Consider the following 15929-nt stretch of genomic DNA (forward strand, 5'->3'; position numbering starts at 1 on the left):
CTTTTTTTTTTTTTTAGACAGAGTTTCGCTCTGTTGCCCAGTCTGAAGTGCAATGGTGTGATCTCGGCTCACTGCAACCTCCGCCTGCCAGATTCAAGCAATTCTCCTGCCTCAGCTTCCTGAGTAGCTGGGATTACAGGCACCCACCACCATGCCTGGCTAATTTTTTGTATTTTTAGTAGATTCAGGGTTTTGCCATGTTGGCCACGCCGGTCTTGAACTTCTGACCTCAGGTAATCCATCTGCCTCAGCTTCCCACAGTGCTGGGCTTACAGGTGTGAACCTGCGCCCGACCTGTTTTTATATTTTTAAGTAATTCAAAAATAATTAAAAGAAGAATATATTATGATACATGAAAACTATGTGAAATTCAAATTTCAGTGTCCATAAAAAAATTCTACTGGAACACAGCTACGTCTTTTATTTATTGTCTATGACTGCTTTTGAGCTACAATGGCAGAGCTGAGTAGTTGTAAAAGAGGTCATACAGCTTGCAAATCCTAAAATATTTACTATCTGGCCCTTAATAGAAAAAAGTGTGCTGACTCCTGATCCAATCCATGCTTAGTTTAAAAGATCACATCTACCTGAATTACGTCCAACTGTACATCTTTAAGTTTCTGCTTTTTCCCATTCTCGTGTCTGCTACTAGAAATCAGGTTCCCTTTAGTTCTATCCTTGCAGCAGGATTCCTGCCCTGCTATCCCTCTCCTCTTTTCAGTTCATCACTGTGTACTAAAAAAAATCTGCACTCTTCAGCACAGCATCCCTAGTTCCCCATTATCTTACCACGCCTCACCTTGTCAGCTGTATCTCTTACATCATACTTTCATCTAACCTTATCAATCACTTAACCCATCCTTGCCTTCTCTGCTGTAGGCCAATGCTCACAGTTACTGTCTCTGCGTGAAATGTCTATTGCTGGTATTTCTCTCTTATCCATCCTTTACGTTGGTTATCTCAAATGCCTCCTTGCCCTAAAAGCTTTTCCCAGTTCCTCGTCTGGGAATAATTATTGCCAACCGTGCGAGATTCTCCAACGCTTTGTACGACTGCTTTATTTCAAATTCTGCTTTATAGTTCTTTTGTGTATACACACAGATTGTTTCTCACGTTCTATTGAAAGCTGCTTAGGGGAGGAATTGTATTCTATTTTGTTAATCTCTGCATCCTTTCGGCGCCTAGGAAGAGTCTTGTACGAAACATAAATGTCTCTCCTTCGCAAAATTCCTCATCGGGAGCTGGCACTGTGAATTTTTGTAACGTTTAAGAACTATCTGTTATTTAAGAACAAACACTCTGCTTAACTTATTTAGGGTTCACTAGAGCGAGTAAGACCTTTTTAGGGCACGCCGTCTCGCAGGTTGTCACACACCTATGGATCGCTGCCGGGACCCTCAGGTTTCTGCAAACACGTGGGTGATAAGCGCTACCCTCCAGGCCCCTCCTCTGTCCACGGTGATTGGCGGACCAAACGTTCCAATCATCCCTCCCCGCCTCTTTCGGCAGTAGCCAATCAGAGACCCTGAGCGCCTCCTGACTACTAGACACTGTTTACTAACAGATCGAAGCTGGGGAATAAGGGGTGTGACCGTTCTGGGGAGGTCAGGGAAGGGAAGGTCTTGACTGCGCGTGCGCAACAGATGAAATGGGCGGCGCAGAGCCTTAGGTCTCACCAATCGGAGTGGCGGCGCTCCTCCCTCTCCTGCCTCCCCGCCAAGCAACAACAATTCGAGGAGCGGGGCGGGGAGGCTCGTGAAACGTCACAGAGTACTGCCCAATGGGAGCGGGCGTTGGCAGACGCGCGCGCCCTGTGTCCAATCAGCGAAGGCGGCTCGAATGGCTCCCTTACCTTGCTGGCTGTGGGCGGAGCGGCCTGAGGAGGCGGCGGTGGAGCAGGGGGCGGTTTGGTTGCGCGGTACTAGCGGTGCCCGCCGAAGGGGGAGGAGGCGAGGAGCGAGCCGTGCGGCCAGAGCGGGAAAGAGACTCATCTTTGCGTCCGAGTTCTGGAGCCGCCGCACCCCGGCTCCTGGGGCTGCGGCAGCGGCTGCGAGGGGACGGGCGTCCGCTGTCTCCTGGGTTCCCCTCGTAGCGACCCGCGGGATCGGAAAAAAGGAGAAGATGGAGGAAGAGGGTGGCAGCAGCGGCGGCGCCGCGGGGACCAGCGCGGACGGCGGCGACGGGGGAGAGCAGCTCCTGACTGTCAAGCACGAGCTGCGGACTGGTGAGCGACCCCGCCCTCTGCCGGCCGGGCCCGGCGCGGGGGCGCGCCTGAGGGCACGCGGGTGCCCGCGCGGGGCTGGGGGCGCGGGGCCGCAGCCGTGGGCGCGGAGGGGCGGGCCTGGGGCGGGGCGTCGCGGTCGGGGCGCGTGCCCCGGGGGTCCCGGGAGGTGGGGGCTTGCCCGGGGAGAGGCGGCCGAAAGTTTTCCCCAGCCCGGGAATGAGCGGCGGGCACCAGGCATCGGGGCCAGCGTAGCCGCCGACCGCTGCCCGTGGCACGCACCTCCGAGGATGTCGCTGTTCCCCCTTCCCGCACAGGTGACACATGTGTCTCTGCGTCCTGTCGGGGCGAAAGGTGCGCCTGCCTCAGCGTGGGGCGAGCGGCGCTTTGTTTTGGAGCGTGACTCCCTGCTCCGCCCCTCTGCTCCCCGCAATGGGGGTCCCGGTGGGGCTCCGTGGAGCCATCCCCTAAGGTGCTGGGGTCCCGTACGAGATAAATGGGAGGTTGCGCCTCGGGCTTTTACCAAGTCCAGTCTAGAGACAGGAACAGGAATCGCCGGCTCCAGGGATTGAGTGCCTTTATTCTCACTTATCGTGAAATACTATACTTGGCCTTGCATTTCCTTCAGAGGTCTCTGGAGATGATGGCTCTAGAAATTTAAAGCTCCAGGTAAAAGGAACTAACGAGCAGGCTTCAGCGCTTAGGTTCTAATGTTTGAGATCACTAGCGTTGTCCTAAGCTTTATAACTAATTAAATGTATTCGTTGTGTAGGTTCAGGTTGTTCATTTTGGAAAATGCTTATTCAGACCAATCAGTACAATTTGGGTTTATATTCTTGGAGCCCAGTCTCGTATTGTAGATATATTAATACTTTTTTTCCTCCGAACAGATAGTACATTTTAATGAGTCTTTCGTTATTACTAGATATGTTTGTGAGCGTTGAAGGTTTTTGACAGGGCTGCTTTGGCATATTGGGATTTTTTTTTTTTTTCAGACGGAGTTTCGCTCTTGTTGCCCAGGCTGGAGTGCAGTGGCATGATCTCAGCTCACCGCAGCCTCCGCCTCCCGGGTTCAAGCGATTCTCTTGCCTCAGCCTCCCGAGTAGCTGGGATTACAGGCATGCGCCACTACGCCCGGCTAATTTTGTATTTTTTGTGGGGGCGGGGGGGGGGTGGTCCTCTCCATGTTGGTCAGGCTGGTCGCGAACTCCCGACCTCAGGTGATCCGTCCGCCCCGGCCTCCCAAAGTGCTGGGATTACAGGCGTGAGCCACCGCGCTCGGCCGGGATATTATTTAATTGTGAAGGCACAAAGCTTAAACGGCAGGATTCAGGTGTTAACTAGTACATCTTGTTTCTGTTTTGAACAGATTGGAAAGTTAGCTCTGTCCATCAGTTCTTTCAGTTTTTGTTATTTCTACTGAGATTGCATATTAGCATTCCATTGGGTGCCAGTGTGGTGACTTAATTCAAGAGAGATGTCAAATTCATGCTTCTTAATTCAACATTTGTAAACATTGTTTTTTTGGTCATTGTGAATCTGTTATACCTCTTGAGCCAGCTGTTCCGTGTTTTTGAGTTCCTAACATAACCTGTATGGATTCAGGTGATTTGGTTTTTCTTCTCTCAATTTCATAGACAACTGATATTTTCAAAAGGCTCTGATATGGTTTACTCAATATACATTTATTCGGATTTGTGCCACGCTCAGTGTCAGGTGCTTTCTGGTGTGAAGATTTTGCATTTTTTTCTTGTCTTACATAACGATCCACTGATTTATATGTATGGAATCCTACTGTACAGCAAAAGCTACTTGAAGTCATATGCTTCTCAGCCATGGGCTGTGGTGCAACAAGCAGCTTTTTGCTAAATGACCAAGGAGCAACCTGCTTGTTATTAGTAGTTAACCAACTGCTCGGTTTCTGGATTTTGCAAACAATGCTAGTTTTGTAGAAAACAATGAGTACTGCTTTATTTCCCCCTCTCTTCTAACTGTGTGAATCATCAGCTTCAAGTTTGCATTTTAGAAATTTTTCTGATGGATGGTGAGATTATACTGAATTCATTAGTACTGTTAACTGTCAAAGGAAATGAAAAATCATTTTGATTTATTACTGAACACTGGAACAACTGACCGGATATAGTGGTCAAAAACACTGTTAAAATATAACTTGAAAGAGTTGCTCATCTTCAGCCAACTGCACTTCTTTCAGCACATGATGCTATAATAGGCACCAGAGTAATTTGATCTGATATGGTCCCGTCTCAGAATGTGGACAAGCATCTAGTTATATCAGGCTGCCAGTTGGTGGTTGTTCATTTGTGCAGAACACTTTATTGTATTCCGTAGGATGAATGAAAAAGCAAAAAATGTCCCATGAAAGGACATGGAGTTGGAAGACATGATTCTAAATCTCATCTCTGCAGCTTAATATGTAGACATGGGCAAGTCACTTCACCCTTTCAGATTCACATCTTTAATCTACAAAATGTGAGAATTGAATGAGACACTGTTGGAAAAGTGCTAAGCAGGTTGTTTGGCATATAGCGGGCCCTTAGGAAATGTTAGTTGAATGTATATATAAAAATCATTCCATAATAGTATCTTATCTTGAAGTGTGTGAATTAATCCAGTGTAATTTGGGAAACAAATCCCTCCTTTAGTGCTTAGCCTATGTCACATTGCCTGGCTATTATCTTTTTCTGTATATGTCCAGTCTTCTCATGTAGAGTGTAAATTCTCCATAATCTTTGCGGCTGCTTAGCAGCCTGTGTGTATCTCTTCAGTAACATTTAACACACAGTGCTATAATAGTCCATTTACTTGTCTGTATTAGACTGTAAGGTCCTTGAGGGCAGGCAGGCAGGCACCATGTCCTTTGTTTATTTGCAGCCCCTGGCATATAGTAGGTACTTAATATTTGTTGAATGGATTCATTGAATGCATGAGAATCCAGGAGCAAGTCTAGTAAGTTCATTGTATTACCAGTGCCTTGCAGATGTTAGGTGGTTGATAAGTGGATGACAGTGACTAAAAGCTAAAGAATGCAGAGTATAGGATTGAATAGATCACTTAAACATACATTTATTGAATGTGTGTCTAAGAAAATGTCCTGCCCTCTAGTAGTAGGGGAGGAGGCCATATAAACCAGGAATTAAGATAATACTGCCTTGGGAGGCTGAGGCGGGTGTATCACGAGGTGAAGAGATGGAGACCATCCTGGCCAACGTGGTGAAACCCCGTCTCTACTAAAAATTCAAAAAATTAGCTGGGCATGGTGGCATGTACCGGTAGTCCCAGCTACTCAGGAGGCTGAGGCAGGAGGTTCTCTTGAACTCAGGAGGCGGAGGTTGCAGTGAGCCAAGATCACGCTGTTGCACTCCAGCCTGGCAACAGAGCGAGACTCCATCTCCAAAAAAAAAGAGATGATACTGCCATAAGTATGATAGTAAAGGGATATACAAGTATAAAGTTAGCAAAGAATGGGTTAGGACTTTTAGCTTTCAAATAATCAAATCTTCAACAACAATAACAAAAAGGATATTATTGGAAGGAGATTGGGTTATCTTACCCACTTATTTAGTAAGTATTTCGTTTCCTCTTACATATTGGGTGCGATTTTAGATGCTTGGATGATAGGACATGTATGATCTGTCCACTGGAAGAACAGGGTTGCATCAGGAACCATTGGAACCAGAAATTTAGCATTGTCTGTATTTTGTCCACCTTGAATCTCTGCTTGTCCCTATGTGATGGCTTCATTCTTCCCCACTACTGTGCCACTTTTCCCACATGGGAAAGATCATGCTGTTGATAGACTCCAAGTTTTACATCCTACAGCTTCCACTACTGAAAAGACACCGCCTTCTTCTCAGCTTCAGTTATAAAGATCTCAGGGAAGGACTTTTTTGGCCTGCCTTTGGTGAGGTATCCACTTTTGGATCATTCACCTAAGGCCAGGGGATGGGATCATGTTTTTGTAACATGGCAGCAATTTCTGTAAACATGGATAGGGATAAAACTAAACTCTAAGAAGAGGAGGAGTTGTTGGTAAGACATTTACTTAGATGCCTGTTATAGGAGAGAGAGCCTAACATTGAGGAGAAGGTCGAGGAAGTTTATGTATTGTGGTGTAACAAATTACTCCAAACCTTAGTGGCTTAAACAACATGATTTGTGTGGGTCAGGAATTTAGGAGTGGCTTAGCTTGTTGGTTCTTTTTGTAATCCTAAGTGAATTAACACAGGAAGCTTCTTGATTCTAACTCAGGGACTCTCATGAAGTTGAAGTCAAGGTGTTGGCCAGGACTGCAGTCACCTGAAGACTTGTCTGGGCCTAGTGATTCCCCTTCCAAGATGGCTCACTCACATGCTGGCAGGTTGCTTCAGTTCCTTGCCATGTGGACCTCTCCATAGCGTGGCCTGAGCGTTCTCATGGCAGACAGCTGGTTTCCCCAAGAACAAGTGATCCAAGACAGAGAGCAAGGTGGAACCTACCATGCCGTGTCTTTTGTTGCTGTTTTGTTTTTTAGAGATGGAATCTATCCAGGCTGGAGTGCAGTGGTGCAGTCATAGCTCACTATAATCTCAAACTCCTGGGCTCAAGAGATCCTCCTGCCTCAGCCTCCTGAGTAACTCTGGGACTACAGGCATGCACCACCACGCCTGGCTAATTTATTATTTTTTTGTAGAGACAGGATCTCATTATGCTGTCACTGGTCTCCAACTCCTGGGCTCAAGAGATCATCCCACATGGGCCTCCCAAAGTACTGAGATTACAGGCGTGAGCCAACGTGCACAGCAAAATTAATCCATTTGTAGCATGCATCAGTACTTCATTTTGTTGTTGTTGTTGATAAATTGTGTTCTGTTGTGTAGATATACCAAGTTTTGTTTATCCATTCACCAGTTGTTTGAAATTTGGGTTGTTTCCACCTTTTGGCTATTGTAAATAATGCTGCTTTGCACGTTTGTGGACAAGTTTTTGTGTGGACCTATGTTTATTTCTCTTGGGTATATAACAGCAGTAAAACTGCTGGATCACTTGTTAAAACAAAGGTAAACAAAGTCTGGATTTAACTTTGTAAGAAACTGCCAAACTGTTGTCCAGAGTGGCTGTACCATTTTATATTCCCATCAGCAATGTATGAGGCCTCCAGTTCCTTCACAGCCTAGCCAACATTGTCTGTCTTTTTGCTTATCATAGGGAGTGTGAAGTGATTTTCCATTTCCCTATTGCCTAATGACAAGCATCTTTTCATGTGCTTATTGGCCATTTGTATACCTTTGGAGAAATGTTGATTCAGATCCTTTGCCCAGTTTAAAATTGGCTAGTTTGTCTTTTTTTATTATTGAGATATGAGAGTTCTTTATGTATTTTAGGTACATGTCTCTTATCAGGAATATGGATTTGCAGATATTTTCTTCCATAAATGAGTTGTCTTTTCACTTTTTTGATGGTGTCCTTAGGAGCACAAAAGTCTTTAATTAAAAAAAATTTTTTTTTTTAAATAATAGAGATGAGTTCCTGCTGTGTTGCCCAGGCTGGTCTCAAACTCCTGGGCTTCAGTGATTCACCCTCCTCCGCCTCCCAAAGTGTTGGGATTATCTTTAATTTTTTTTTTTTTTTTGAGACAGAGTCTTGCTCTGTTGCCCAGGTAGAATGCAGTGGGATGATCTTGCCTCACTGCAACCTCTGCCTCCTGGGTTCAAGCAATTCTCATGCTTCAGCCACCTGAGTAGCTAGGATTACAGGTGAGTGCCACCATGCCTGGCTAATTTTTGTATTTTCAATAGAGATGGGGTTTCACCATGTTGGCCAGGCTGATCTTGAACTCCTGTCCTCAGGGGATCGACCTGCCTCGGCCTCCCACAGTGTTGGGATTACAGGCGTGAGCCACCGCTCCTGGCCCTAAAAGTCTTTAATGTTGATGAAACCTTTTTTTTTTCTTTTCATTTTATTCTTGTGTCTAAGAAATCATTGACTAATTCAAGATTATGAAGATTGATGTCTCTGTTTTCTTCTAAGAGTTTATGGCTTTAGCTGTTACGTTTAGATCATTGATCCATTTTAAGGTAATTGCTGGATATCATGTGAGGTAGTGATTCAGACTCATTCTTCTGCATGTAAATATCCAGTTGTTCCAGCACCATTAGCTGAAAAGACTATTTTTTCTCCATTTTATTGTCTTGGCACCTTTATTGAAAATCAGTTGACTATAGATGTATGGATTTATTTATTTTATGCTCTCAGTTCTCTTCCACTGATCTATATGTCTCTCCTTATACCAGTACCATGCTGTCTTGACTACTACAATTTTTTAGTAAGTTTTGAAATTGAGAAGCGTGAGTCTTATTCTTCAACATTGTTTTGGTTATTCTGGATTCCTTGTATTTCCATATGGATTCTATGATCGGCTTGTTGGTGTCTGCAAAGAAGCCAGCTCAGTGGCATTCTGATTGGGATCGCATCAAATTTTTAGTTAAACTTTGGGAGTGTTGCCATCTTAGTAATGTTAAGTCCTCTGATCTATGAACATGAGATGTCTTTCCATTTATTTAGGTTGTCTTCAAATTTTTTCAACAGTGTTTTTCAGTTTTCAGAGTATAAATTTGCACTTCTTTTGTTAAATTTATTTCTAAGTATTTTTTTTTTTTTTTTTGTTGCTATAGTAAAAGGAACTAGTTTCTTACTTTTATTTTTGGATTATTCATTCCAAGAGTATAGAGGCACAGTTTTTATCTTGTGTCCTGCAACCTTGGTGAACTAGTTTATTGGTTCTAATAGTTTAGTGGACACCTTAGGATTTTCTATTTATAAGATTGTGTTAGCCATGGATAGAGATAGTTTTACTTCTTTCTTTCCAATCCAGTTGCCTTCTGTTTCAATTTCCTGCTTAATTGCCTTGGCCAGAACCTTCACTATGGTTCAATAGAATTGGCAAGAGCAGACATCCTTGTCTTATTCCTGATCCTAGGGTGAAAGCTTTAGTCTTCTACCACTGAGTGTGGGGTTAGCTATGGGTTTTTCATAGATGTATTTTATCAGATTGAAGAATTTCCCTTCTGCTCCTAGTTTGTTTGGGTGTTTTTTTAAATCATGAAAGAGTGCTGGATTTTATCAGATGCTTTTTTCTGCATCTATTGAGATTACCATTTTTTTTGTTCTGTTCATATGGTGTATTACATTAATTAATTTTTGGATGTTAAGCCAACCTTGTATTCCTGGGATAAATCTTGTTTGTCATGGTATATAATCCTTTTTCTTTGTTGCTGGATTCGGTTTGCTTGTATTTTATTAAGGATTTATGTCTATATTCATAAGAAATCTTTGTCTGTAGTTTTCTTTTTTGGTAATACCTCTGTCTAGTCTCCCCAGAATGTTCTTGATTGATTACTGCCACCAACTAAAGATCTTCTTTTTTTTTTTTGAGACGCAGTCTCACTCTGTTGCCCAGGCTGGAGTGCAGTGGTGTGATCTCGGCTCACTGCAACCTCTGCCCCCTGGGTTCAAGTGATTCTCATGCCTCGGCTTCCCAAGTAGCTGGGACTACAGACGCGCATCACCACGCCAGGCTAATTTTTTTTTTTTTTTTTTTTTTTGAGACGGAGTCTCGCTCTGTGCCCAGGCTGGAGTGCAGTGGCGCGATCTCGGCTCACTGCCAGCTCCGCCTCCCGGGTTCATGCCATTCTCCTGCCTCAGCCTCCCAAGTAGCTGGGACTACAGGTGCCTGCCACCACGCCCGGCTAATTTTTTTTTTTGTACTTTTAGTAGAGACAGGGTTTCACCATGTTAGCCAGTATGGTCTCAATCTCCTGACCTCATGACCCATCCTCCTCGGCCTCCCAAAGTGCTGGGATTACAGGCTTGAGCCACCATGCCCAGCCTAAAGATCTTATCTATTTGGTTACTAGTATCCATATTTACCGTCTTTTAAGCAAATCTTTTTTTTTTTTTTTTTTAAGAGATGGAGTCTTCTCTGTTGCTCACGCTGGAGTGTGGTGCTGATCTCGGCTCACTGTAACCTCCACCTCCTGGGTTCAAGTGATTCTCCTGCCTCAGCCTCCCAAGTAGCTGGGATTACAGGCACCCACTGCCACACCCAGCTAAATTTTTTTTCTTTTTTTTAGTAGAGATGGGGTTTTGCCATGCTGGCCAGGCTGGTCTTGAACTCCTTACCTCAGATGATCCACCTGCCTGGGCCTCCCAGAGTGCTGGGATTACAGGCATTTGAGCCATTGCATCTGGCCTTAAGTAAAGATTTAACAGATGTAGGAAGTGAAGTGTAGTTCTAAGTCAGCCCCTAATTTGCTATATGACCTTGGATAAGTCATTTTGTCTTTCTGAGCCCAAGTTTTTTGATTCATAAAGTAAAGGCGAAAGTAAAGGTGATGGACTAAGTTATAATCTAAGTGTTTACCAGCATTAAGGCTCTTCTGTGGCATTTCCATGGAAATTCTGGTATAGACAAAGTTAGTTCCTTGTCTTTTCCTGATCTGAGGGGGAAGGATTGAGTCTTCTACCACTGAGTATTAAGTTAGCTGTGAGTTTTTCATAGATGTTCTTTCTCAGGTTGACAAAGTTCTCTTCTATTCCTAGTTGGTTTGGGTGAGCTTTTTTTTTTTTTTTTTTTTTTAATCATAAAAGGATGTTTTGGCCAGACATGGTGGCTCACGCCTGTAATCCCAGCACTTTGGGAGGCTGAGGCAGGTGGATCACCTGAGGTCAGGAGTTCGAGACCAGCCTGGCCAATGTGGTGAAACCCCATCTCTACTAAAAATATAAAAAATTAGCTGGGCGCGGTGGCAGGCACCTGTAATCCCACCTACTTGGAAGCTGAGGCAGGAGAATTGCTTGAACCCAGGAGGTGGAGGTTGCAGTGAGCTGCGATCGCACCATTGCATTCCAGCCTGGGCAACAACAGCAAAACTCTGTCTGAAAAAAATAAAAAATAAAAGGATGTTTCATGATAAAAAGTCCAGAGTGGTGATTTACTTTATTGTTCTTGTATTTTAAAATTTCATTTTATTGAGACAGGATCTCACTATGTTGCCCAGGCTGGTCTCAAACTCCTGGGCTCAAGCAGTCTTCCCATCTCTGCCTCCCAAAGTGCAGAGATTACAGGTACAAGCCACCATGCCCGGCTAGTGATTTACTTTATTTATTTATTTATTTATTTATTTATTTTTATTTAGACAGGGTCCCACTCTGTCGCACAGGCTGGAGTGCAATGGCATGATCTCAGCTCACTGCAACCACTGCCTCCTGGGCTCAAGTGATCCTCCCACCTCAGCCTCCCAAGTAGCTGGGACTACAAGTGTGCGCCACCACACACCACCACACTTAGCTTATTTTTGTATTTTTTGGTAGAGGTAGGGTTTCACCATGTTGGCCAGGCTGGTCTCGAACTCCTGACCTCATGTGCTCCACCTGCCTTGACCTCCCAAATGGCTGGAATTACAGACATGAGCCACCACACCTGACCCTATTATTTACTTTAAAAGATCATCCTGTTTTATCAAAGGATTCATGTTGGATCCGTTGAAAAACAAGTTCCCTGCTGCTTTTTGAATGTGGTTCCATTAATAATGATTTGATTTGTAATTAGCTTTTAAGAAACATAACTATTAGTTCCAATAAGATACTTGCTTTTTTTATTTTTATTTTTTTAAACAAACATAGCTTACAAAAGCAAGCCGGCTGGGTGCGGTGGCTCACGCCTGTAATTCCAGCACTTTGGGAGGCTGAGGTGGGTGGATCACCTGGGGTCAGGAGTTCGAGACCAGCCTGGCCAACATGGTGAAACCCCGTCTCTACTAAAAATACAAAAATTAGCCAGCCATGGTGGCAGATGCCTATAATCCCAGCTACTTGGGAGGCTTAGGCAGGAGAATCTCTTGAACCTGGGAGGCAGAAGTTGCAGTGAGCCGAGATTGCGCCACTGCAGTCCAGCCTGAGGGACAGAATCAGACTGTGCCAAAAACAAACAAACAAAAAGCAAACAAGCCAATAAGATGCTTTGTTTTTGTTTTTTTGTTTTGCGTGTATTTTTTTTTTTTTTTTGGAAGATAAGGTCTTACTCTGTTGCCCAGGCTGGAATACAGTGGTGATAATAGTTCACCACAGCTTCAAACTCTTGGGCTCAAGTGAACCTTCTCCCTCAGCCTCCCAAGTAGCTAGGACTATAGGCACATACCACCACACCTGGCTAATTTTCTTTTTATTTTTTGTAGAGATAGGGTCTTGCTATGTTGCCCAGGTTGGCCTTGAACTTCTGGCCTCAAGCAATCTTCCTGTCTCAGCCTCCCAAAGTGCTGAGATTATAGGCAGCCCAGTAAGAAACTTTGAAAGATTTCAATGACAGTTGTAGTTATGCATGAGTATAGTGCAGCTCTCCTTTTTATACTATATGTGTGTAAATATATATATATTCATGAGCTGCATAATGACATTTTGGTCAATGGCAGACTGCATATAGATGTGGTCAATGAACTTGCGTTACTGTATTTTTACTCTACTTTTTCTCTGGTTAGATACACAAATACTTAGGTATTCAGTACAGTAACATGCTGTACACTTTTATAGCCTTGGAACAATAGGCTATATGCCATATAGCAGGTGTGTAGTAACCTATACCATCTAGGTTTTTGTAAGTAAACTCTATGGTGTTTGTGCAACCATGAAATCGCCTAATGATGTTTCTCAGAACATGTTCTCGTTAAGCAACACATAACTGAATATGTGTGTGTGTGTTTGTATTTTTTTGTACTACTTGTCTCTTTTTTCACATTTTCCTCACTTTGAGAAGAGTAGGAAGAACTTGTGCTCTTTTGTTTATAGGATACATTGGGATGGTTAAAATACGAATAGATTATTAACAGTACTTTAACTTGGTTCCCTAGTGCCTAGACCTTAAGAGAAAATCCCTTAACTTTCTACCATGAATTTTAGAGATTAAGAAAATGATCTAATGGGGCAAAGAAGGTGACATCTTATCCCTTCTGTCAAGGGGGATTCAGGTATAGTTTGTATTTGTAGTCTGTAGCGGGGAAAAGCCTCAGATGTTAAGTCTAATACTGTATCAGACCCAACATTAACCTCTGCTCCGAAGCAAGGAAATATTCTGAAGCCTCAGCTTCCTGGAGACACAAGTGGTTTGATGGACAGGATTGAATTCTTCCCTGTGAAAAAGAAGCTGATTCTTGGTGAAAACTGCTCTAGGGAAAATCTAACATAATAACATCATGTGTTAGTTGAAGCTTCACAATTAAATACACTGTTGAGAGATGTCAATCCTAAAGTGCTGTGGGAGGGAGGGATTGTCACAGTTATCTCCTTTGAGCTCCCATCATGATTTACAGATCTCTCTGTGCACCTCAAAGGTATGATCACTCCTACATTCATCTTGTTTTTAAGGGAAGATGAATAGGGTCTAAAATAGAACCTTGGCCTCATTATGTTTGTTTCTAGCAGTGTCCCTCTCGGTTCAAGTGTAGCTGGCTATTCCTCCAAAAATCACACAAGTTCTATTTTATATACTCCTAAAGTTGTGAGTGAGCTGGCTGTCTCACTTTTTTTTCTTTCTCTTTTAAAAAAGTATTCAGTAGGCATCCTCCCCTGTGACTGCAGGGAGAATGAGGAAGTAAAGTTCCTGATTTTTAGTATAGTGCTTGGGGTATTGCAGTTATTTTATTTCACACTCAAGTTTTTGTGTAGGTGTGCTTCTTTTTATATAGTCAGTGTGTTTTTGGCAAAAACTGTGTAAATAACATTTTTGTATATCCTATTTTCTGGAATATAGAAAGTGAATTTGGTACTTAAAATAATTATATCATTAATTCTTGTATTTTAAAAACTTTTTAAGTTTTCCACTTGTGGCTCTTACTGTTATGTAGATTTTCCTAGTACTATTCTTACAATTTAGGTAGCTTCAAGCAAATGATGAAGTCTTGTGTGGTAGGCTGAATAATGACCACTCCCCCAAGATAACCACATCCTAATCCCTGGAACCCGCAAATAGGAACCCGCAAATATGTTGTTTTACATGGCAAAAGAGACCTTGCAGATGTGATTAAGTATCCTGAGACGGGGAGATTATTTTGGGTAATCCATGTGGGTTCAATGAAATCACAAGAGTCCTTATAAGAGGGAGACAGGAGGGCCAGAGTCAGAGAAGGTGATGTGAAGATGAAGCAGAGAAAAAGAGGAGGAGATATGATGAGGAAACAGATCAGAGTGATGCCATTGCTGGAAGGAAGGCCATGAGCTAAGGAATGCAGACAGCCTCTAGAAGCAGGGGAACAGATTTTCACCTAGAATATCCAAAAGGAACACATCTCTGCTGTCACCTTGATTTTAGCTCCATGAGATCCAGTTTCAGACTTTTGATCTCCAGAACTATAAGAAAGCGAATTTGTGGTGTTAGTAAGCTGTCAGGTTTATGTTAATTTTCTACTGCAGTTACAGGAAACTAATACAACTTACTAAGATTGGATTAACCAGGAGATAATTTTGCCCCAAGATATGGGTGACTAAGGATGATAACAGAATGTGAAGCAGTCAGTTATTTAAACAACTATTTTGCCAGAAAATGGTAAAAAGTGTCATTCTTTGTAGAAGTAGAATGGTGTCTTCTCTAATGAATCTCCAGGGAGACATTCCTTTCTGATCTCAGCACCAAGGCTAGCTGTGCTGCTTTTGACCAGCTGTTCTGTTTTTCATAGGAATGCTCTGAAGTGGGTGGCTGAGCAGACCTCTTACCAAGCTGGTGGTTAGAAAGCGTCAAATCTCAGGCCTATACCACTTAGAAGTATGGTTTGGCATGCATATTGAATCTTATCCTGGCAGTGTTTTGTGCCCTTGTTCTTTCTTCTTATTTTCTTATGGTTTAATTAATGCTGGTAATTTGCCTTACATCTTTTCTGGACCAAGGCAAGGATTAGGTAAATATATAATTAACATATATAAACATAAGTAGTAGGGAAAATATGGGAAGATATTTGACTTTATGTCCAGTGTTTTGCTTCTTTTTTTTTTTGGAGACAGGGTCTTGTTCTGTTGCCCAGGCTATAGTGCAGTGACATGATCACAGCTCACTACAGCCTCAACCTCCTGAGCTCAAGTAATCCACCTGCCTTGGCCTCCCAGAGAAGTGCTGTGATTACAGGTGTAAGCCACCATGCCGGGCCTGTTTTGCTTCTTAAATAAAACCTTTGTCATATAGTGTTCATGCTATTTTTATATTTCTTTGAAAAAGAGAAGTAGTAAGGTCTCTGATTAATTAGAAGCACTTTTAATTTTAAAAAATACATAATGATAAACAATAAAATGGGGCATACTTAAAAGAATGCTAGAGGTAAAAGGGTGGAGAATCATACACAGGTCTTTGTACCATGCAGTTTTCTATATAAGTAGAATTCTCCATCATTACGTGGAAAATTCAGTCAACTGAAGCACTCTCTCCTCTAATCACATCATAATAGTCGGAAGTGAGATTATGCGTTTTTTCTAAAGGAAATATTTAAGATGTGTAATAAGCATAGTGTCACACTTTCTATCTAAATATGATGCTGCATGAAGACAGCATGAACAGAGTCTTAGCGGTAGATTTGCACTACACTACCTTTATACTAATGTTACTTGTGTGTATTGAAGCATCATAGTTAGGGCTAAAATAGAACAAACATAATGGGGCCATATGCAAATCAAA

At 42.9% G+C, this 15929-nt stretch overlaps 2 protein-coding genes across 3 annotated transcripts in view; one reads left to right on the forward strand and one right to left on the reverse strand.

The window, feature by feature from the left end:
- Positions 1–1999, reverse strand: part of DGLUCY (D-glutamate cyclase) — a 157389-nt gene extending 155390 nt beyond the window's left edge. The window contains exon 1 of the mRNA XM_032134610.2: positions 1853–1999. The gene's annotated coding sequence lies outside the window, so the exon portion shown is untranslated. The remainder of the gene's footprint in view (positions 1–1852) is intronic.
- Positions 2000–2082: 83 nt separating this feature from the next.
- The window catches only part of RPS6KA5 (ribosomal protein S6 kinase A5), a 190521-nt gene continuing 176674 nt past the window's right edge, over positions 2083–15929 (forward strand). For both annotated transcript variants that reach the window (XM_032134602.2, XM_032134601.2), the window contains exon 1: positions 2083–2224. In XM_032134602.2, the coding sequence (XP_031990493.1) occupies positions 2122–2224 (103 nt within the window). In that variant the 5' untranslated portion in view covers positions 2083–2121. The remainder of the gene's footprint in view (positions 2225–15929) is intronic.

Source organism: Hylobates moloch, unplaced genomic scaffold, assembly GCF_009828535.3.
Source record: "Hylobates moloch isolate HMO894 unplaced genomic scaffold, HMol_V3 SCAFFOLD_16, whole genome shotgun sequence".
NCBI lineage: Eukaryota > Metazoa > Chordata > Mammalia > Primates > Hylobatidae > Hylobates > Hylobates moloch.